Genomic DNA, 23,815 nt, shown 5'->3' with positions numbered 1-23,815 from the left:
AGTCTTTGGCTGACATTCTCTAAAGGACATTGGTGAACCAGATGGGTTTTTACCACAATTGATGATAGTTTCATGGCACCATGACGGAGAGTAGCTTTCAATTCCAGATTGTTTTATTAATTAATTGAATTTATTAATTAATTGATTTTAAATTTCACCAGCTGCTATAGTGGGATTTGAACCTCTGTCCCCGGGGCCATTAGCCTGAGAGTCTCAATCAAACTCAGACTGCTGCCATTATGGCTGCGGCTCTGTGCACAGGGGTTCACAGGGTCTCACCACATTCCAACAACCAACCCGCCAACAGATTACCAGGATTATTGAGACGCTGCCAAGCGGGAGTGGCGGTGGCTGCATGGAGCATGAACCTGCTATCCTCTCCCAGAATGGAAACGTTCGGCCTCCCATCCCTGCCAATCCCTTGCTGCTGCCTGTCAGCCAGACAGCCCAGACTGCTGCCTCCCAAGCCGAGGTGGTGCAGTCCGAAGCCGGGCATGGCATGGAGCTGTTCAGGGTTGCACTCCAAGACCACCTGCTGTCTCCCCCAATACAGGTCAGTGGCCTTGCACCAGCCACGTTGCAGCCACTGGTACAACTGCTCAGGAGCACTAGGACAGGCAAAGGCACACGGGAGACAGGGAATGCAAAAGGGTTTTCAGTTTACGTTTCTTTGCAATATGGCCTGTTTTCATTTATAGATTTGGAGCTGAATGTTAACTTTGTGGCGGCTTTCATTTTTTTTTATTGCAGTCAAGCGCCCGCTTTGATGGTTAGTGACAAAGGGAAGGTAAGGTGTGGAACTGTTGGTGAATGGGTGAATTGGAGGTTCCTGGTATCACACTCAGTTGAGTTGTTGACGGAGAGCCTGGCCTGCAAAGGGGGGGTGTCTAGGTTCACTTTCTCTTCCTCCTTTTCATGCTCCTGCTCTTCAGCTGGTTGCCGTACGGCTGGCGGCAAGGACTGTCCCTTCACGATGACGAGGTTGTGCAGCATGTAGCAGCCCACCACAAATCTTGCCAGCCGCTCCGCTGAATATCAACGGACTCCAGCAGAGCGGTCCGGGCAGCGGAATCATCGTATCACATCAATCATCTGCTCCATCACATTCCGTGTGGCAGCATAGTCTTCACTGTATGCATGCTGCGCACTTGTGCATGGGTTGCACACTGGACTCATCAACCACGTGGTCAGCAGATAGTCCTCGCCTCCCAGTAGCCACACTTTGGTTTTCCGTGGTGGCCTACATGCGGATGGCACAACAGACTGCCACGGAATGAAGGCATCATGATCGCTGCCAGGATACTGGGCATTGACCTACCTGATTCATTGCCTATGATCACACATCAGTTGGACGTTGAAGGAATGGAATCCCTTTTGGTTCCAGTAGAGGGCAAAGTTGATACATGGTGCCTGCAAAGCGATATGTGTGCAGTCAATGGCACCTTGCACCATGGGGAAGCCTGCAGCCTAGAGAAGCCATGTGCTTGTTCCGTCTGTTTCTCTCTGGCAAGACAGAATGAAATGTAGTTCTCATTGAATAGCAAGCCTCATTGGCCTCCCTTACACAGCAGTGGACAGCAAACTGCAAGATGTTGCAAATATCTCCAGCTCCAGCCTTGAAAGAGCGAGACACAGGAATGTTCATCACCACGGTCACCTTCACAGCCACTGGGAATGTGGTCCTTGCCCTGGTCTGATATCACTGTTTTGGCTGCGCCAGTGAGTATAGAAATAGGAGGATAGAGCAGATGGATGCGTGGCTGCAGAGATGGTGCAGGATTTAGATTCCTCAGACATTAGCACCAGTTTTGGGGGCGATGGGACCTGTACAGATCAAATGGTTTAGTCTTCTCATTTGAGCCAGAACCAATATCCCACAGGGCGATTTGCTAGTGCTATGGGGAGGGTTTAAACCAGGGTTGTCCAAACCTTTTGGGCGGAGGGCCACATTACGAATTTTGCTCAGCCCAGTGGGCCGGTGAGCAAATTTCAAAAGATAAAGGCATTAAAAATTTATCGTACTAACAAAAGCAACAACAAATGTGTATTTTTGTGAAGAAGCTTTAAATGAGAAGACTAATTTATTGACTTACTTTCTCGTCACTATATTGAAAACTGATATAGTGACATATCTGGCATTATTTTTGCCTGCATAAGTAGGTCAATCTCTGCCCACACACTTGATGTAGCGATGCAGAGCATTCTGGATAGATGTCCATCTTTCAGGAGAGACCTTGATCTCTCTCCCCGGTCTCCCCACAGTGTGTGTGTGTGTGTATGTGTGTGTGTGTGTGTGTGTGTTTGTGTCTCGTTCTCTCTTCCCCCCACCTCCTCTCTAAGACTAGGGGACACAGATTAAAAGTGTTGTGCAAAAGATGCAGGGGGAATATGAGGAAGCACATTTTTTACGCAGTGGGTGGTAATGACCTGGACCTCACTGCCCACAAGGGTGGTGATGGCGGAGATGATCAATGACTTCAATAGGAATTTGGATGGCCACCTGAAAGAAATAGACTCGCAGGGCTGTGGGCATCGAGCCAGGGAGTGGAACTGACTGCATTGCTCCATGGAGAGCTGGCATAGGCTCAATGGACAGAATGGTCTCCTTCTGTGCTGTAAGTAAATGATTCTTTGACTGTCTCTTCCGCCCCCCCTCTCTGTTTCTCTCTCTCTGTCTCTCTCTCTCCCCCCCCCCCCCCGTCTGTCTGTCTCTCTGTCTCCCTCTCCCCCTCTCTCTGTCCCCTTCTCCCCCTCTCTCTGTCTCCTTCTCCCCTCTCTCTCTAGCCCTCTCCACCCACCCTCTCTCTGTATGTCTCCCCCTCTCTCTCTCCACCCCGTGTCTCCAGTATTCCCCGCTTCCTGCTCAGTGTTCCCTGCTCAGTGTTGCCCACTCCCTCTTCAGTGTTCCCTGTTTTCTCTGTGCCGACTGTCTCTCTGTCTCTCTCCCCTCTCTCCCATTTGCTCCCTCTCTTTCCACTTTGAACTCTCTGTCTCCCTCCTCTCTCTCTCCGTCCTCCCTTACGGTCTCTCTCTCTGTCCCCCACTCTCCCTCTCGCCTTCTCTCTCACACAGTTACAGACAGTGGAATGCTCAGCAGATGGTTGGTCAGTTGTTTTTAAAAACTTTGCACTGTAATTTTCACAGCTGACAGCTGCTGACATCGGGAACAGCCGTTTTTAACAGACTCAAAGGTTTTCTGGCAGGCTTTTTAAAAAAGGTGGGAATGAGATAGAGGAACAAATTTGCAAGGAACTTACAGAGAGGTGCAAGAATTATAGAGTAGTTATAATGGGGGACTTTAATTATCCTAATATAGACTGAGGTAGTAATAGTGTGAAGGGCATAGGATGCAAGAGTTTATGAAGTGTGTTCAGGAGAATTTTCTACATCAGTATGTTTCTGGCCCCATGAAGAAGGAGGCATTGAGGCATTACTGGATCTGGTTCTGGGGAATGAGGTGGGTCAATCGGATTAAGTGTCAGTAGGGGGAACATTTAGGGGACAGTGTGGGGACAGAATAGATCTGGCTAAGGGTAAATTGGAAACAAAGATTGGCAGGCAACACTGTAATAGAGCAATGGGCATACTGAGCATTTAAAGAGAGTTTGGGTCCAGTTGAGGAACATTCCCAAGAAGGGGAAAGGTAGGACAATAAACAAATTCAGAGTTTCCTGGATGACGAAGGAGATATAGGACAGGATCTTCCCAGAAAGGGAGAAGTCCCGATGTCGAGGAGTTTTTGAGTGGCCGGCACGGTCGGACAGGAGGTTAGACTTCCCCTGGATATTGCCAGGACGAGGCAATCCAGAACCGGGAGGCGGGGCAGGCAACCAATTCAGGACGGCAGGCAAACCATCCACATTGCCAGCCCAATCAAAGGGGCTGCAGCCTCAACAGCGCAACCAACAGAGGTGGGGATGTTCGCTGATGATTGCACAATGTTCAGCCCATTCGCGACTCCTGAATACTGAAGCAGTCCATGTAGAAATGCAACAAGACCTGTACCATATCCAGGCTTGGGCTGTTAAGTGGCAATTAACATTCGTGCCACACAAGTGCCAGGCAATGACCATCTCCAACAAGAGAGTATCTCACCTTGATATTCAGTGGCATTACAATCGCTGAATCCCCCACAAACAACATCCTGGGGGGTTACCATTGACTAGAAACTGAACTGGATTAGCCATATAAATATCATGGCTACAAGAGCAGGTCAGAGACTCGGAATCCTGCGGCGAGTAACTCACCTCCTGTCTCCCCAAAGCCTGTCCACCATCTACAAGGCACATGTCAGAAGTGTGATGGAATACTCTCCACTTGCCTGTATGGGTGCAACTCCAATAACACTCAAGAAGCTCGACACCATCCAGGACAAAGCAGCCCACCTGATTGGCACCCCATCCACCACCTTCAACATTCACTCCCTCTGCCACCGACACACAGTGGTAGCAGTGTGTACCATCTACAAGATGCACTGCAGCAACGCACCAAGGCTCCTTAAACAGCACCTTCCAAACCCGTTACCTCTACCACCTAGAAGGACAAGAGCAGCAGGTGCATGGGAACATCACCATCTGCAAGTTCCCCTCCAAGTCACACACCATCCTGACTTGGAACTATATCGCCGTTCCTTCACTGTCGCTGGGTCAAAAACCTGGAACTCCCTTCCTCACAGCACTGTGGGTGCACCTACACCCCAAGGACTGTGGCGGTTCAAGAATTGGCTCACCACCACCTTCTCAAGGGCGATTAGGGATGGGCAATAAATGCTGGTCTGGCCAGCAGCGCCCACATCCCCCAAACGAATAAAAAAAATTAAAATGTTCCTCCTCCTGCATCTCTTGCCCATAACCTTCAATCCTAGTCCTTGCAACAGATTTTCCTTGCCAAACTTATCTAAGCCTATCATAATCTTGTACACCTCTATTAAATCGCTCCTCAATCTCCTTTGCTCTAAGGAAAACTGATGTAGAAAATTCTCCTGAACACACTCTAGAAACTCTTGCCCCTCTCCTTACACTATTACTAACCCAATCTACATTAGGATCATTAAAGTTCCCGATGATAATTACTCTATAGTTCTTGCACCTCTCTGTAATCTCCTTCAAACTTTGTTCCTTTATATTATTCCCATGTACAGAGCACAATTTCAAAATTTGTGGATGACACAAAACTTAGAAGTATAGTGAACTGTGAGGGGGATAGTAATAAATTGCAAGAGGACATAGACTGGTGGAATGGGCGGACATGTGGCAGCTGAAATCTAGTGTAGAGAAGTGTGAAGTGATACATTTCAGTAGGAAGAATGAGGAGAGGCAATATGGAATAAAGGGTACAATTCTAAAGGGGGTGCAGGAACAGCGACCTGGGGCTATATGTGCAAAAATCATTGAAGGTAGCAGGTTGAGAAAGTGGTTAATAAAGCATCCTGGGCTTTATAAGTAGGGGCATAGAGTACAAAAGCAATGAAATTATGATAAACCTTCATAAAACACTGGTTTGGTCTCAATTGGAGTATTGTGTCCAGTTCTGGGCTCCACACTTTAGGAAGGATGTGAAGGCTTTAGAGAGGATGCAGAAAAGATTTACAAGAATGGTTCCAAAGATGAGGGATTCAGTTACGGGGATAGATTGGAGAAGCTGGGGTTGTCCTCCTTAGAGAAGAGAAAGTTGAAAGGAGATTTGATAAAGGTGTTCGAAACCATGAGCTGTCTGGAAGAGTAGATAGGGAGAAACTGTTCCCATTGAAACCTTGAAGTCCTTAACACCTGCTGCACCACTCACTGTAGACTTTTGCAACTTGAAAGAACTATAGAAGGCACCAAACACACGTAGAGATGTAGCAACAGTGAGAAGAAACCAACCAGCAATTAACCTGTAAGTGGTTGTTGATCCCTTTAAATATTACAGGTGGTGGCGGGGGATGGGGTGGGCTTCATTCCTGTAGCTGAATGAATGTTCAGCTGTGTGATGTTAAGAGAGTGTGTAAGCTAGAAAATGGCATCAAATTAGCAGTGCACACTGATTGACATCATTATGTGCCTGCCCAGCACACTTCTGGTGAACGTTAGCTGCATGCGTGTTAGCATCTCAGCAATCTGGCATCCAGCGTGATTTGCTAAAGACTGTGTGCGCGCAGCAGATGCCGTTTTCCATGGAGGGCCCAAACTGCGGCTGCCACTGTGCCCAATGTTACATCCGTGCAGTGTGAGGGAGGCAGGCCTATTGTTGGGAGTTATGGGGATGGGCTGGGATCGTACAAGGCAGAGGCCGCAGTTGCCAAAAAGAAAATCCTAACGTTTGTCGACAACAAGGCAACTGAGAGTTTAAGTCCACCAGTGGGAGGTGTTCCGTGCATCATAGAGAAACAGTCACTGTAAAAATATCAGTGATCAAAACCAGCTTTGCCATAAATAAAAACAAACAAATACTGGAAATACTCAGCACGTCTGGCAGCATCTGTGGAGAGAGAAGCAGAGTTAACGTTTCAGGTCAGTGACCTTTCATCAGAACTGACAAATATTAGAAATGTGAAAGGTTTTAAGCAAATAAAGTGGGGGTGGGGCAAGAGATAACAAAAGGGAAGGTGTTGATAGAACAGAGGGTCACAGAGAATAAGTGACAAGAAGGTCATGGAGCAAAGGCAAAGGGTGTGTTAATGGTGTGCTGAAAGGCAAAGCGGTCGTGCAGAGAGGGTGTGAATTGACAGAAAAATGAACGTCCCTGGCCCAAAGCACAAACATGAAAAAAACAGTGGGCAGGCACATGGTAAAAAAATGAATGATGGAACAAACTAAAATAAAATAAAAAGAAAAAATATAACTAAAATTAAAAACGGGGAGCCCATCATGCTCTGAAATTATTGAACTCAATGTTCAGTCCAGCAGGCTGTAGTGTGCCTAATCGGTAAATGAGATGCTGTTCCTCTAACTTGCGTTGATGTTCACTGGAACACTGCAGCAATCGCAGGACAGCTTTGCCAGTTCATTTCTCTTTGGAGGCGTTACAGAATATATTCTATATACAATGAAAAATGGACCATTCGGGCAATGGTGCACTAATGATGTTGTAGGTCAGTGCCTAAAATCCTGTGAAGTCTGCAGCTCGTGGTAACCAGGATTGATCAGCACTTTGTAAATGAGTTTAAAAGTGAGGAGTGCTGCCAGTTCCCTTGACATTGTGCCCTGGACCTCAAAGTAAATTATGAAAGAAGATATTTGGCAAGTGCAGTACAGGCCCTGTCCTCCACAGCATCTGTAATAATAACACACATTGCAGCAATTGAAACTGCATTCCAACGGTCACAGCTTCTGAGCGAGGGCAGTGCGAGCAAGATGTGACCTCCGGAGCAGTTTGTACTCATGAACTCGGTTGAAAAGGGAAGGCCCCACCTCCACCCCCCTCGCACCCTGCACCCCCAGAACTCCCATACTTGTGGGGTGGGAGAGAGAGGCTGCTCCAATGCTGATCGAGGGCCTTCACGTCTGGCGTGTCCCCTCTTTTAGAGGGTCCAGACTAGTGGCTGTCAAACTTTTTCATTTTAAGACCCCCTTTTTCTAATGGATTAGTAATCACGGAGCCCCATCTAAATTATAACCCTGTATCATTCTCATAACGTGAAAGTGCTGCATGTTTTAAGGAAACGGGTATTTGCCTAATGATATCAGTGAGACGGCTGTGCCGGCTTCTCACTGCAGTATCTGCCTCTTTTATATTTAACCTGTTGATCAATTAAAACAGCTAATTAGTTCCCCGCTTCTTTAAAGGGGCACCGCTAATAAACTAACTGGAACAGCAAAGTTAAAGGAAACTTCACTCGGGAACCGTTGCGAAGGTAAACAGAGTTCTACCTCTCTTTTGTTAACCACTGATAGGTTTTAAATCAATGAATTAAATAAAGGGGCATACAGTAATGAACTGTAACAAAAATACAACATTTGAAGGAAACTTAACAAATGAAATTCAAATGGCATTCCCAGCACTGATGATACACTCCAGTCCCTCAGGTGCCCACCGGTTGCGGGAGGCCTCAAGAATCCCGGCAGACGCCTCAAACTCCCTCTCCAGGGACACCCAGGCGTAGATGTAACTGTGGAAAAGGCCGAGTCTTTGGCAGGAGCACGAAACAAACAGGAGTCCACAGAGAGGAGGATCCCACGGAGAACAGAGTACGGAACAAGCACTAGGGGAGCAGAGGGAGAGCAGGAGCATGAGGATGCACAGCATGGAGGGAGCAGGAATGTTGGGGGAGCAGAGTAGAGGGAAAAACAGGAGCCAGGAGACAACAGGAGCACAGAGAGAGTAGGAGTACGGAGAGAGAAGGAACACAGTGAGAGCAGAGAGCACAGGGAGAGTGGGAGAATGGAAAAAGCAGGAACACAGAGAGAAAACAGAGCACAGGGAGAGAGCATGAGCCAGGAGAGAGCAGGAACACAGAGAGAGCACAAACAGGAAGACAGCACTAGAGCAGCAGGGGGAAGAGTAGGAACATGCCTCCGGCTGCCGGTTACTCTTGACAACGGTCACCACATCGCCCACCTGTAAGGCCTTCCGTGTGTCGCAGACCCCCAAAAGGTCTCTGCGCATCCCCACAGGTCCGTGGACCCAGTATGAGAGCCACTGATCTAGGCTACTCCTCTTACCTGGATCCCTTAACCTGCAACCACTCGGCTCAGTGCATCCCACACGTGCCCTTTGGAATCTGGAATGTATTCCCTCTCTCAGCGTACCAGCCTCCAGTAGTTCGCTGGATCCCTTCAAAACTGGAACTCTGGATGTAAAGTGTCCCTGTGGACCCAGGTCTAATCTTTGAGCATCATTAGCCTCATAAGGGGCAGGCATAAGTCCGGAAATAAATCTGGAGAAGATGGTAGCCAATAAAGTAACGAAGCGGGTAATGCTGTCTGGAAGTATCATGTACCAGGCAGAAGGACCAGGGTTGCCTGCCACAAAATGTTTCCTTTCAATCTGTTCCACATTTACCGCTAGTCCATTGCCAAGCCCTGGCACAATGCTTGCATTGCTGTTGTTACAGGCAGATGGGTGATGGCGGGGCTTGTTCCCAATATTCACCTCCCAACTGACCACAGCAAGTGTTTTTGTTACTGTGTTTTATTTGTCAAATAAACAGACAGTGGCAGGTTTTCTTGTAGATTTAAAACAGAAGATTAACTATTTATTGAACAATATTCATTCCCGAAATGGTTGCGACCATACCCACGCATACATTCACTCACACACACACAAACCCACACCCAAGAATAGTTAGATAAAGAGGAAAAAGGTAATTGGTTTGAAGTGAGGTAGGTGTTTGGGGTTCACATTAAATTGTCGAATCTTCTCACCGGACAGTTTCTTTTTAAAGTTGCAGGCTGGGTGTTTGTAGTTTTCAGACAAGACCCAGTGGTCACTTTCAGTTCTCTGCTGCACCAAGTTGAAGTATAGAATTCACAGCAAGGCTCCTTTCTTCTTTTGGCTGGCCTTTCCACAGCCACTGGATCTATGTCTCTCTCCAGCGAGCTAACTTTTAAGGTAAATATCTCTCGCATTAGCTTCCGTTAGGAGATGCATGGCCCTCTCCCTGTGGTGACAGCAATGGACCAGGATATGGCTACTTCATAACTTTGTTTCAGAAGAGCCCATTCAAGTTCGGAATGTCTTTTGATGCTTTCAGGATGGGTATAATTGACACCTCTAGCCTGGAATGTATCCTTTTGTCCTTAACAGATAGTGAGACAGTTTGAAAATGCAAGCCAAGTCAGTTGAACTTTGGCGGCCATTTTGCAACACATTGCCCACTTTTTAAAGGAACATCAGTTTTCATAACTTTTCAATTTGGGTTCTGTATTTTCATCGCTGCACTTCACATGAGTGTGACACTGTCATTTCTTTCTCATGCATACCAACTCTTTAGCAGAGCAAAGTTTGAGTTGTAACTAACAATAGAAGGCCTTACCACATGTAGAATCACAGACTGACATAATCCAGAAAGAGGACATTTGGCCCATTGGGCCTGTGCCAGCTCTTTGAAAGAACTATCCAATTAGTTCCACTCTCCTGCTCTTTCCCCATAGCCCTGTAATATTTTTCCCTTCAAGTATTTATACAATTTGTCTTGAAAGTTACTATTTAATCTGTTACCGCCCTCTCTTCAGCCACTGCATTTCAGATCGCTATACTCATTGTAAAAAAAAAAGTTTTGATTGAGTAAATGAGGAGAAATTGTTTTCATTGGCAGGTGAATTGGTAACCAGACAGCACCGATTTTAAGATAATTGCCAAAAAAAAACAGAGGGCAGATGAGGACCTCCATCACTCCACTATCCTTACATTAACCCCATTACTCCAAGATCCCTTCATTAACCAAATTACTCCACAATCCCTTCACTAATCCCCATCACTCCACTATTCCTTTATTAAACCCATCACTCCATTAACCCCATTACTTCACTATCCCTTCACTAATCCCCATTACTCCATTACCCTTACATTAACCCCATCACTCCACTATCCATTCATTAACCCAATTACTCCACGATCCCTTCATTAACCCAATTACTCCACTATCGCTTCATTAACCCCATTACTCCACAATCCCTTCACTAATCCCCATCACTCCACTATTCCTTTATTAAACCCATCACTCCACTATCCATTCATTAACCCCATTACCACTATCCCTTCACTAATCCCCATTACTCCATTATCCTTACATTAACCCCATCACTCCACTATCCATTCATTAACCCAATTACTCCACGATCCCTTCATTAACCCAATTACTCCACGATCCCTTCATTAACCCCATTACTTCACTATCCCTTCACTAATCCCCATTACTCCATTATCCTTACATTAACCCCATCACTCCACTATCCCTTCATTATTTCCGATTACTCCACTAGCCCTTCATTAGCCCCATTACTCTACTATCCCTTCATTGATCCCATTACTCCACTCTCCCTTCACTAACCCCATTACTCCACCATCCCTTCATTAAACGCAATGACTCCACTCTCCCTCCATTAATCCCATTACTCTATGATCCCTTCAATAACCCCATTACTCTACTATCCCTCCATTATTCCCATTACTCCATTATCACTTTTTTAACCCCATTGCTCCTGTCATGCTACCTGACCTGCCCAGAATGAGGCACATTAATTTTGTCAAGACATTGATTGTTAACTGTTGCTGGAACGAGGAAATGACTTGTTAAACAGACTGTGGCTGGAAAAGACATTTGCATATTAACAGACAGCGCTTGGAAGGACAAAGGACCATTCCCTGACACATTCAACCCACAATGGATGTTGATCACCAGACAGTGAGGGGGTGGGGAAGCACATTCCAGGGTCTGCTGGGGTGATGCAATCCACAGGGGCCAGGACTGGTTAGACCAGCTGGTCACATAACTAACTAACTGTTCCAGTCTTTTGAACTAGCCATAGAGAGTTTGAACTCAGACTGTTTGCTCCCCGACTGAGAAGATCTCTCCTGTCTGATCCCATCTCTTTCTCACAAGCCTTTGAATCCACTGAAGACACATGAACCCCAAGAGAGAAAAGTCTCATGCAGCGAACAAGGTTTACGAAGAATACTGGGCCCCAACGAAAAGCAAAATCTACCTACAATCACGGGCTCTACACTGAGCTCATAGAACTGTGACAAAAGCTCTTCAGATATTGCCTGAAACTTTTCCACTTTATTTTTTCTTCTGCTCTTCTCTGTCTCTATTTGCATGTGTGTTTCACGTATGCATGTTAGCGTGGATGTGCTGTGTATCCGTAGGCATCAAGCAAATTAGAGTTTAAGTTTAATAGATTTCAACTTTTCTTCTTTAAACCTAAGAATATACCTGTTTGTGCTGGTTTCTTTGCCTTATAATTGGAAAACGATGAACAAAGATTCACCAAGGGGGAGCAAAAAACACATTGTGTTTAAAAATAAACCCTGTTTACGGTAAGACCAGGTGAAGGTTGAGAGCGACCCCTAGACACCTTTCTCCCCTGGTCATAGCACTCCACTATCCCTTCACTAATTCCCATTACTCCACTATCCCTCCATTAACCCCATTACTCCACTATCCCTTCATTATTCCCCGTTACTCCACTAACGCTTCACGATTCCTCATTACTCCACTATCCCTTCTCTAATCTCCATTACTCCAGTATCCTTTCATTAACCAAATTACTCCACAATCCCTTCACTAATTCCCATTACTCCACTATCCCTCCATTAACCCCATTACTCCACTATCCCTTCATTATTCCCCGTTACTCCACTAATGCTTCACTATTCCCCATTATTCCGCTATCCCTTCACTGATCGCCATGCCTCCATTATCCCTCCATTAATCCCATTACTCCCTAATCCTTCAATATTCTCCACATCCTTCACTACCCCATCACTAACCCCACATACTCCCCTAATCCTTATATATGAACATAAGTACATAGGAACGGGAGGAGGCTTTTCAGCCCCTCGAGCATTTTCCGCCCTAAATTATGTTAAGGGTGATCTGTATCGTAACTCCATTTTCCTGCCTTTATTCATCACCCCTTAATATCCTTTCCTGATAAACATCTATCAATCTCAGTTTTCAAATTTTCAATTGACTCCCAGCCTCAAAAGCTTTCTTGGGGGAGAAAATTCCCAATTTCCAACACCCTTTGGAGAAAAGCTTCCTGACATCTCCCCTGAATGACCTTCAGTAATCCCCATATACTCTGCGATCCCTCCTCCAATGCCCCTGACCTTTAACCCCAATGTCCTTTGACCTTTAATGACTATCTTGAAGCACTTTTTTTTATTCATGGTTATAGTTGTCCTGTTTTTGTGTCATCACCTTTGATTACAAACATGTTTCCTTTATTGCTATGATGAAATATTAGATAACATAATGTATCCACGATTGCAACACCTCCTCTCAATCCCATATAACTGAAACTGCCCTTCAATTAAGAAGAAAGAAGGCTAAAGACTGAATTTATTAGCTTAATTACAGTACACTTCTTCAAATTAACCTTCTAGCTCACTAATGTGAAAGCAATGCGGTATTTAAACTCCCTCTGGTCATACTTTATAAAGTAGCACATTTAGTTACTTGTAATTTATTCTCTTCTACATCTTGTGCAGAGGTGACTTCAGTTGCAGGGATAGATTGGAGACCTTGGGGTTGTTCACCTTAGAGAAGAGAAGATTAAGAGGAAATTTGATAGGTAGGTTCAAAATCATGAGGGGTCCGGACAGAGTAGATAGAGAGAAACTGTTCTTATTGGCAGGCGAATCAAAAATACCGATTTAAGGCGATTTTCCAAAGAAGCGAGGCGGCATGCGGAAAAACATTTTTACACAGCGAGTGGTTCGGATCTGGAATGCAGAGTGTGGTGGAGGCAGATTCAATTGAGGCCTTCGAAAGAAAATTGGACAATTATCTGAAGAGAAGATATTTGCAGGGCTACGTGGAGAAGGCGGGGGAGTAGGACTAGATGAGTTGCTCTTGCAGAGGGCCGGCACAGACTCAATGGGCCGAATGGCCTCCTTCTGTGCTGTAACCAGTCCATGACCCTATGACGAAGCGTTGAGGATCAGCATAATTAAATATCAGCCGCCCACATGAGATGCAACACTCAGTCATGTTGACTTGATTTCAGCAGGGAATGAAATAACCAGCTTTATTCTTACCTTGTCAGTATTAATTTATGTCTCTTATCTCCACCAGGCTCTCCACAATGAGTCCTCAGAGGAGCTGGTTCCTTCTGAGGGGGTACCATCACAGGACTCAGGCAGATCATGCAGCAGCTCAGATACTCGCCCTGCTATGGGATCAGTAAGGCAGATAGTTGGGATTCCCGCGTCAGAGGGGACCACCCTCTCCAAGCTCTCCTCCACACAGGCCTTGACCATTGCCGTGCAGACTCTGGATGCTAACATGTCTGCTGCCTTAAATAGGATGATAGACACCTTAACCTGATCTGCACCCAAGCTGCTCTCCAGTAGTGGTAGTATTGTACAGGCCCGTGAGGAGGATGATGGCGATAGGGGTCATGGAATTGGGAACGCCACTCAAAGGAAGTCGACTTATGACTCCCTGCCCCATCCACCCCCCCCCCCCCCCCCCACCCCCTGGTCAGTAGCCAACCTGCTGCCTCCTGCCCTGATGGCTGAGTCTGCCCCTCCTGGGCTCCAACATCCAGAGGTTGTGGGACAAGAACTAGTGAGCAGTCGGAGCAGGGATCTGAGCAGGGATCGGAGCAGGGATCTGAGCAGGGATCAGAGCAGGGATCTGAGCAGGGATCGGAGCAGGGATCTGAGCTGGGATCTGAGCTGGGATCTGAGCAGGGATCGGAGCAGGGATCTGAGCTGGGATCTGAGCAGGGATCGGAGCAGGGATCGGAGCAGGGATCGGAGCAGGGATCTGAGCAGGGATCAGAGCAGGGATCTGAGCTGGGATCTGAGCTGGGATCTGAGCAGGGATCGGATCAGGGATCTGAGCAGGGATCGGAGCAGGAATCTGAGCAGGGATTGGAGCAGGGATCGGAGCAGGAATTGGAGCAGGGATCTGAGCAGGGATCTGAGCAGGGATTGGAGCAGGGATCTGAGCAGGGATCGGAGCAGGAATCTGAGCAGGGATTGGAGCAGGGATCGGAGCAGGAATCGGAGCAGGGATCTGAGCAGGGATCTGAGCAGGGATTGGAGCAGGGATCTGAGCAGGGTTCGGAGCAGGAATCTGAGCAGGGATCTGAGCAGGGATTGGAGCAGGAATCTGAGCAGGGATTGGAGCAGGGATCGGAGCAGGAATCGGAGCAGGGATCTGAGCAGGGATCTGAGCAGGGATTGGAGCAGGAATCTGAGCAGGGATTGGAGCAGGGATCGGAGCAGGGATCTGAGCAGGGATTGGAGCAGGCTGCCTCTACCTCTGCTGAAAACACAGGGGTTGCACGAGGTAGAAACAGTACGAAAAGGAAGAGTAAAGCTATGTGGTCGCACAAGGGTCTGTGTATGGATGTCTGCGAAAATGTAGTTTCTGCTCTTTAATACAATGGCATACATGTTATTCCTCATCACCACTTTCCTGCCTTGTTTCTGGGTGGCCTTTTCAACTGTTTGATGGTGAATGGGAAGACATGAATTGACAGGGACCAATGGATGATGTTTGCAGGTCTGCTCTGGAATTGGAAGGGGTGGTGGGAGGGGAAGAGAGGCCCTTGCGTGTGCTTGTGACATGACTCCACTGCTGCAACCTAATTAAACCTCATATTAATGAGGGTAATGCTGGCATCACAGGTCGCAGTTGATGGTGCACGGCCCTCATCATCCTCCACTTCATCCTGCTCCTTCTCCCCACTCCGTATCACCCGAAGAGGATCTGAACTCTTTCCCTTGGAGCCACTGCCTTTTCCACTTGGATGGGGGCCTCCAGATCTGTCCAGGCAGCTGAAGCACGGCGATGACACATCCGGTGGTCATTGTATCACTCGTGGGCCTCGATCCTTCTGTTTCTGAGAAGTTTCTCCAGCCACTTTTGAAGGGTATATCCTCAGACCCCGAGGCAGCCATCCCCTTCAGTCGGCTCACAGGTCCAGCGAGCTCAGAGAGCTTGGACTGCTGCGGGATGAAAGCATCAAGGTAGCTCCCGGAAATCTGCCAGACACCTGACTAATCGAGGTCCGACGATGTCAATTAGGCCCCGATGAAATTTTAACTTAGCCTGAGCGGGGTAAGCTTCCGTAACTTTACCGCCTGGCTGAAGAGGATCAGGTTGTACAGAGGTTCTGAAAGGTAAGGTCCCCCAAGGAATGTTTAGGCCGCCCTCTCCCCTATTGCCACCTGGAATCCCCTTCCCCACATCTATCTGTGTGGCAGGCCAGCAACCGCTTCTTGCAAACATCTCACTTATTTCAGCCTTTTCTGTAGCAATATTTCAGCAGCGTGTGTGTCAACCATGGCTCAGCGAGAGCACTCTCTCCTCTGAGCCAGAAAGTTGTGGATTCAAGTCCCATTCTAGAGAACTGAGCATATTGGGGGAGTGCTGCACTGTCGTAAGTGCCGTCTTTTGGATGAGACGTTAAACCGAGGCCCTGTCTGCCCTCTAAGGTGGGCGTAAAAACATCTCGTGGCAGTATTCAAAGAAGAGCAAGGGAATTTTTCTGGTGTCCTGGCCAATATATATACCCCAACTAACATTACTAAAACAAATGAGCTAGTCATTTATCACATTGCTGTTTGTAAGACCTAGTGTGCAAATTGGCTGCTGCATTTCCTGATGGAAATAGACTTGCAGGGCTACAGGGATCAAGCGGGGGAGTGGGACTGACTGAATAGCTCCGCAGAGAACCAGCATAGACTCAATGGGCCAAACGGCCTCCTTCTGTGCCATAAATGACTCTACGACTCCAAACTCCATTGCTCTGTCCGCAGATGCTGCCTGAGTATTTCCAGCATTTCTTGTTTGTGAATCAAATTGAAGACTCTCTCATATTGCTTTTTTCCTTTAGGGTCTTTCCCGTTCATCTTCATCATCTTAGGTATTTGTACAGTCTCTGCTTCTACAGCCGCCTCCCCAAGCTAATCCTTTATATCGAATAGTTTCTTAGTTTTCTATGAGGAGTGTGCTTGGAGCTCAGTCAAAGAGGTAGGTTTTAAGATGTTGAAGGAGGAAAGTGAGATGGAGAGTCGGAGAGGTTTACTGAGGGAATTCCAAAGCTTAGGCTGCTGAAGGCATAGCCACCAATGGTGGAGCAATTAAAATTGGGAATGTACAAGAGGCCAGAATTGGTGGAGCACAGAGATCTCAGAGGGTTGTGGAGCTGGAGGAGATTAGAGAAAGGGAGGGGCGAGGTCATGGTGGGGTTTGAAAACAAGGGTGAGAATTTTAACATTGGCTCCAGGTTGAGCAATCCTCAATGTCGGGCAATAAGCACAGGGGTGATAGATGAATGGGATATGGCATGAGTTAGGATATGGGCAGCAGAGTTTTGGATGAGTTTAGTTTATGGAGGCTGCTCGATGAGAGGCCAGCCAGGAATGCATTGGAATAGTCAAGTCCAGAGGTAACAAAGGCACGGATGAGGGCTTCAGCAGCAGATGAACTGAAGCATGGCAGAGGTGGAAGGAGGCGGTCTTGGAGCAGATATGCTGTTGGAAATCAATAGTTCATCTATTTTTGATGGTGTTGGTTGAGGAATAAACATTGGACTCCCCTACTGCTCTTTCAAATAGCACCATGGGATTTTTTACATCCGCTAGAGAAGGCAGACAAGACTTCAGTTTAGCAGCTCATCAGAAAGGCAGCACTGCATTACTCCCTCAGTACAAGAATCGCCAGTCTGGATTATGTGATCAAGCCCTCTGTGGGGCTTGAACCCATGACATTCTGACTTAGAGGTGAGTGTGTTGCTCCAAGAGCTTCCACACATGTCCGAAAGGGCACAGAGGCTCCTGTGACATAAATCCATGGATATATTAAGGAATGATCTTTGGGATCTATACATCCTGGGTGCTAGGTATCTACAACCTACATGAATATGTATGTGAATACATTTCTATTCACACCAACACTGCAGTCACTGTGTAACTGCAGCTTGAATCCAGATGCATTGCCTGACCTCCAGAGAGTTTCACTCTGACCCCCTTCAGAATCTGATCTGGCCCCAACATCCAATTTATTCTCCAGGTTTAGTGTGGCGTGAAGCTGTTTCACCTTCACACTTCCATTGTGGAATGCACCTTTAAACTGAATCCCAACTAAATTGAATTTATTTACTGTCAATCAGATTTGTTACCGATCTAGCTATTGGTCTAGACATGTTGCTAGGTACTGTCTTGAATCTCCTAAACCCTAACCATTCTAAATAGAGCAATAATACCGCAGATTTTTCAGTTCGTGCGCATGCGGTTTGGGAGTGTTTTTTTTTAGATTCTTTCACGGGATGTGGGCATCACTGGCAAGGCCAGCATTTGTTACCCATCCCTAATTGCCCTTGACAACAGAATGGCCTGCTAGGCCATTTAAGAGGGCAGTTAAGAGGCAACAACATTGCTGTGGGTCTGGAGTCACATGTAGGCCAGACCAGGTAAGGATGACAGATTTCCTTCGCTAGAGGGCATTAGTGAACCAAAGTGGCTCTTACAACAATTGATGATAGTTTTGTGGCACCATTACTGAGGCTAGCTTTCAATTCCAGATTTTTAATTGATTAAAATTATTGAACTTATTTTCCATCAGCTGCAGTGGTGGGATTTGAACCCATGACCCATTGGCCTGGGCCTCTAGATTACTAGTTTAGTGACATTACCACTATGCCACCATCCCTCTGGCGGGTGTGGACGCAGCAAAATCTGGCACTTGTAAGCAGGCAGTTATTGTGAGGCGGCAGATGGAGGAAAATGGGGCAAAGGCGGGTAAATATGATTAGAACTATTATTTTGCATGGAGGGAAAACTCCAACACCGGACTGGTTGGGCCGAATGGCCTGCTCCCAAATTGTAACTTCCATGTAATCCTATGTATCCTGCTCACGGATGCCTGGATACAGTCACGGAAAGACACACTGCAGCCTTCACTCAGGTACTCATCCATCAAAGATCATCCACAGTAAACTAACAAAGATTTCAAGTTTGTTGTGAATAGTGAGTTGATCTGGACCAGCGTTTCTCACACAGTAATCCCATTCAACACAAGTCCACTTTTAGCCTCTGGAGATGACAGCAAAGGCATAAGCTGACATTAATAGTTTAAAAAAAAAGTTACACACGGTTGAGGCAAAACAATCCCTTTATCACTTCGTGTTAGCGTGAAATGTCCATGACGTATTCACTTTATTCGGCATGCGACTGACTACACTTCAAACATACTTTATTAGCTGCATAGCGCTTTGGGGCGCAAGTTCTTTTTTTAATTCTATGTACAAATCTTTCTTAAAGGACAACACTCTATATCAACCAAACCACATCTTGCAAACTGGCTGTTGCAGTATATCATACATATTGGTAGCATTTCAAGGTCTGAGCTGCACCTGCCATTATGTCAGTTGATCCTGATCGATTCGCTTGATAACTGATAAGATTACAGGATGAGACAATTAGAAACTTCCAAGGCTACACATTACAGTTAACGGAAGGCAAGCTCATTGAAAAAGGAATAAAGTTCAAAGCCTGTTGCTGTGCTTGTAAAAAGACACTCAATTTACAATGACCTCAAATTAGATTGCACAAGGCACTTATCTCTTAAATGCAAACAGAAAGTGCTGGAAATACTCAGCAGGTCTGGCAGCATCTGTGGAGAGAGAAGCAGGGAGAGTGGGGGAGGGGAAGGGGGGAGAACAGAAGGGAAGGTCTGTGATAGGGTGGAACGCAGGAGAGATTAAATGACAAAAGGGATGATGGTACAAGGCTAAGGGAGATGATAATGAGACAAGAAAAGAAACAAAGGAGGTGTAAGTGGAACTAGCTGAATTATAACCAGCAGCTACTGTCTGAAAAAATGTGGGATGGTGGGGGCAGAGGTTTTGATCTGAAGTTGTTGAACTCAATGTTGAGTCTGGAAGTGCCTCATTGAAAAATGAGGTGCCGTTCCTCGAGCTTGCGTTGAGTTTCATTGGAACAGTGTAGGAGGCTGAGGACAGAAACGTGAGAGTGGGAATGTAGCAGAGAATTACAATGACAGGCGACCGGAGGCTCGGGGGTCACGCCTGTGGACTGAGCAGAGGAGTTCCACAAAGCGGCCAGCCAATCTGCATTTGGTCTCCCCAGTGTAGAGCAGACCTTATTGTGAGCGGTGAACACGGTATGCTAGGTTGAAAGAGGTACAAGTAAATCGCTGGAAGGAGTGTTTAGGCCCATGGACGGTTGACAAGAGAGGAGGTGAAAGGGCAGGTGTTGCATATCCTGAGCTTGCATGGAAAGGTTCCGTGGGAAAGGGTGGTGGGGGTAATTGAGAGACAAGCAGGGTTGCGGAAGGAATGATCCCTTCGGAATGCAGAGAGGGGAGGGGACGACGTGTTTTGTGGTGACATCACGCTGGAGGTGCCAGAGGACGATATGTTGAATATGGGAGCTTGTGTGGTAGAAGAGGCAAGGGGAACCCTATCGTGGTTCTGGGAGGCAGGGGAAGGGGTGAGAGCAGAAATGCGGGAAATGGGTCGGACACGATTGGGGGCCCTGTCAAGTTATCTCTTATTTCAGCTAACTTCAATATCTTCTTAAAGTTGCCTTGGATGGTTATCTCCAACAACAGCATGTCTTAAAGTAAATGAATTGACTATTTCAAAGAGCCAGCACAGACACAATGAGGCAAATTGCCTCCTTTCTGCTGTAAGATTCTATGACTATCCATGGATGAAGATATCAACTTGTACTATTCAATACAAAAACTGTTTTTCAGGAAAATCCAACTGCGTAAGTTTTCTGGGATCTTCTTCAACGTTTTCCAAACTCTCGGACATCTCAAACAAATCAACCTTATGAACAAATAGGTTGCAAAAGTCTGGGCCTTGACTATCTTTTTTGTCCCATTTTGCATTAGTATTCATTTTCAACATCTTTTTACTTAAATTTGCTTGTAATAAAAATAAATTAACTTCAAAGGGGGACTTAATTAGGCAAAGACCTGTCCCGCCTCCCACTGAAGGGTTTTGAGTGGATTGGGCCACATGGTCTTTGATGGACATACAACTGAACCAATGGGCATGGGTGGTGTCTCTGGGGCCAGAATGCAAGCCACAAACATTCTCACTGTTTCTGTCAGGTTTCAGTCACTTTGGCTTTCGGTAAAAATCCCTCAGCAAATGCGATTGTGTTGCCTGATTTATCTGTTCACTCAATGGAAGAGACAAGGAGTTTTCAAAACTTTTCTCCAGGGGATTTAAGGGGTGATTTTCAGAGGCGCAGTCTTGGGCCTCAGGAGATACAAGTTCTAGTTCCAGAATTAGTATCATGGAGTCTCTTTTTTTAAATTCCTTTATGGGATGTGAGCATCACTGGCAAGGCCAGCATTTATTGCCCGTCCCTAATTGCCCTTGACAACTGAGTGGCTGGCTAGGGCATTTCAAAGGGCAGTTAAGAGTCAACCATGTTGCTGTGGGTCTGCAGTCACATGTAGGCCAGACCAGGCAAGGACAGCAGATTTTCTTCCCTAAAGGACATTGGTAAACCAGGTGGGTTTTTACAACAACCAGTGATAGCTTCATAGCACCATTACTGAGACTAGCTATCAATTCCAGATTTTTTTTTAATTAATTAATTGAAATAGTCATTTGGTAGTACAGAACTTGAGTATTGCTGAAAATAGAGATATGTTGTTGAAGCTTTTCATCTTGCACTCATCAGGACAATCCGCAAGAATGCCAATGTAAGGGAATACAATGACTTTATACTGTATGAGAAGAAAGCTGATTGGTTGGCAAGTGAACTCTGATTGATAGAGGTGTTGCCATGGAGAATGCACCAGTTAACGGTGACTGACAGTTAACTGCCAAGCTTTGTTTGAAATTTAAACCAGGCAGCTTGACTCTGATTGGTCAAGGCATTGCCCTGAGGAATGAACCAATGAATGGCTGTCACTTATTTTGTTTATCTGAAACAGGTGCAAAGTTTGGACATGTTCCTTCTGTCTGCAAAGACCTGTGTATCAATATATGTAGCTTCCAGTGCATGCAAATGCACCGCACTGCGAGCCCTACTGACAATCTTAAATTGGTTGTCAGCGTAATTCTTAGCACACTGAGGATTATTTAGCAAATGTTGTCCAATCACAGAATCACATCTAATGTTGGACACTGTGTTTTGAGTTTTGCAAGCACAGGCTGGTTGGGTACAGCCTGTACCTTGCCCGTTGCGAACAGCAGACGGGACATGTTGTTCGATACGATCTGCCAGTCTTTGGGGCATACAGCATCACACTGGCATTGAAATTCATATATCACATTACTCATTTGTGTGATAGGCAGGTCGTCTTTTTGGTTCGACGGCAGCATCCTGTTAGTGGTAAACAGCACACGTGTTGCTACTGCGTAGTAGCAGCATGAAACAGCTAGTTTCACCTGTTGCTCAAATTTTTGGGATACATTACCCTTCCAGGGTAATTTGAGGTAGACTGGGCACTTTTCAGGGCCAAAAATGACGGCCTTAGGCCCGTTCATCAGTTTGTGCGATATATGGTGAGAAATGATCTGATCAGGGTAGCCATTGTCACGCAGGATGTCTTTGATTCGCCCGATTTCAGCATGAAGCTACATGGTGAGCAAATGGCTCGGGTCCTATTTACTTATGAGATAATGAGCAGAGTCCATGTTTGTGGGGGAAGGACTTTGATGAGCAGAATGGTCTTTTTCTCATTTCATCTCTTCCTACATTCTGAACCAATCCTACAGGACATAAAGGATCCCATAACACTATTTTGAAGAAGAGCAGTGGAGTTCTCCCAGTGTTCAAGCCAGATTGTGTGATAATGATCACATTGCTGTTTGTGAGAGCTTACTGTGTGTAAATTGGCTGCCATGTTTCTTACAACAGTGACTACACTTCAAAAGTACGTCATTGGCTGTAAAGTGGCTTGAGACATCCTAAGGGCATGGAAGGTGCTTATATAAATGCAAGTCTTTCTTTTAGGTCTCAATAAACAACACTGGCTCACTTTATCTTGTTAATGCCAGCACTACGCCCATCAATGTGACAGCACAATGGCCACAGATTCATTATTCACATCATGTTTGCAACCATCTTCAGCCAGAAGTACCGGGTCAATGATCCACCGTGGCCGCCTTCTGAGGTCCCCAGCATCACAGATGCCAGTCTTCAGCCAATTCGCTTCACTGCATCGGACATCAAATAATGAATCAGTGCACTGAATGCAGCAAAGGCTACGGGCCCTGACAACGTCCCGGCTGTCGGACTGACAATTTGTCCTCCAGAACAAGCCATGTCCCTAGCCAAGCTGTTGCAGATTGCAGAGCTCTGAGATGCAAATGGATCTGGGTGCCCTAGTGCATGAATCGCAAAAGGTTAGCATGCAGGTACAGCAAGTAATTCGGAAAGCTAATAGAATGTTATCGTTTGTTGTGAGGAAAATTAAATCCAAAAGTAGGGAGGTTATGCTTCAGCTATACAGGGCATTGGTGAGACCACATCTGGAGTGCTGTGTACAGTACTGGTCTCCTTATTTAAGAAAGGATGTAAATGCATTGGAAGCAGTACAGAGAAGGTTTATTAGACTAATACCTGGAATGGGTGGGCTGTTTTATATGAAAAGTTGGACAGGCTAGGCTTGTATCTGCTGGAGTTTAAAAGAGTAAGAGATGACTTGATTGAAACATAAAAGATCCTGAGGGGTCTTGACAGGGTGGATGTGGAAAGGATGTTTCCTCTTGTGAGAGAATCTAGAACTAGGGGTCACTGTTTAAAAATAATGGATCGCCCATTTAAGACAGAGATGAGGAGAATTTTTTCTCTCCGAGGGTCATGAGTCTTTGGAACTCTTCTTCAAAAGGCAGTGGAAGCAGAATCTTTGAATATTTTTAAGGCAGAGGTAGATAGATTCTTGATAAGCAAGGGGGTGAAAGGTTATCGGGGGGGGGGGCAGGCGGGAATGTGGGGTTGAGGTTACAGTCAGATCGGCCATGATGTTGTTGAATGGCGGAGAAGGCTCAAGGGGCCGAGCGGTCCACTGCTGCTCCGAAATCGTATGTTTTTATGTCCGTCCAGTTTGATTCTGCTTCGACTTTTCTGCAGTGGTTTGAGACAACTGAGGGCAGTTAAGAGTCAACCACATTGCTGTGGGTCTGGAGTCACATGTAGGCCAGACCAGGTAAAGACA

At 46.2% G+C, this 23,815-nt stretch overlaps 1 protein-coding gene across 1 annotated transcript; it reads left to right on the top strand.

The window, feature by feature from the left end:
* The first annotated feature begins 8,866 nt into the window (after positions 1-8,866).
* Positions 8,867-15,039, top strand: LOC137350525 (uncharacterized). Its single transcript, XM_068015186.1, has 3 exons — positions 8,867-8,893; positions 13,724-13,935; positions 14,199-15,039. The coding sequence occupies exons 1-3, from the start codon at positions 8,867-8,869 to the stop codon at positions 15,037-15,039; spliced, it is 1,080 nt and encodes a 359-aa protein (XP_067871287.1).
* Positions 15,040-23,815: the final 8,776 nt, after the last annotated feature.

Source organism: Heterodontus francisci, chromosome 35 (assembly GCF_036365525.1).
Source record: "Heterodontus francisci isolate sHetFra1 chromosome 35, sHetFra1.hap1, whole genome shotgun sequence".
Lineage (NCBI taxonomy): Eukaryota > Metazoa > Chordata > Chondrichthyes > Heterodontiformes > Heterodontidae > Heterodontus > Heterodontus francisci.
Note: the sequence above shows the minus strand (reverse complement) of the source record. Positions and strands in the feature narration are given on the sequence as shown.

Bases quoted from the DNA above. Each gene is read 5' to 3' on its own strand.
- LOC137350525 (XM_068015186.1), top strand. From the start codon at position 8,867: ATGGTAGCCAATAAAGTAACGAAGCGG. The intron at 8,894-13,723 runs GTAATGCTGTCT...TATCTCCACCAG, and splicing joins CCAATAAAGTAACGAAGCGG to GCTCTCCACAATGAGTCCTC. The intron at 13,936-14,198 runs GTCTGCTGCCTT...TCCAACATCCAG, and splicing joins CAGACTCTGGATGCTAACAT to AGGTTGTGGGACAAGAACTA.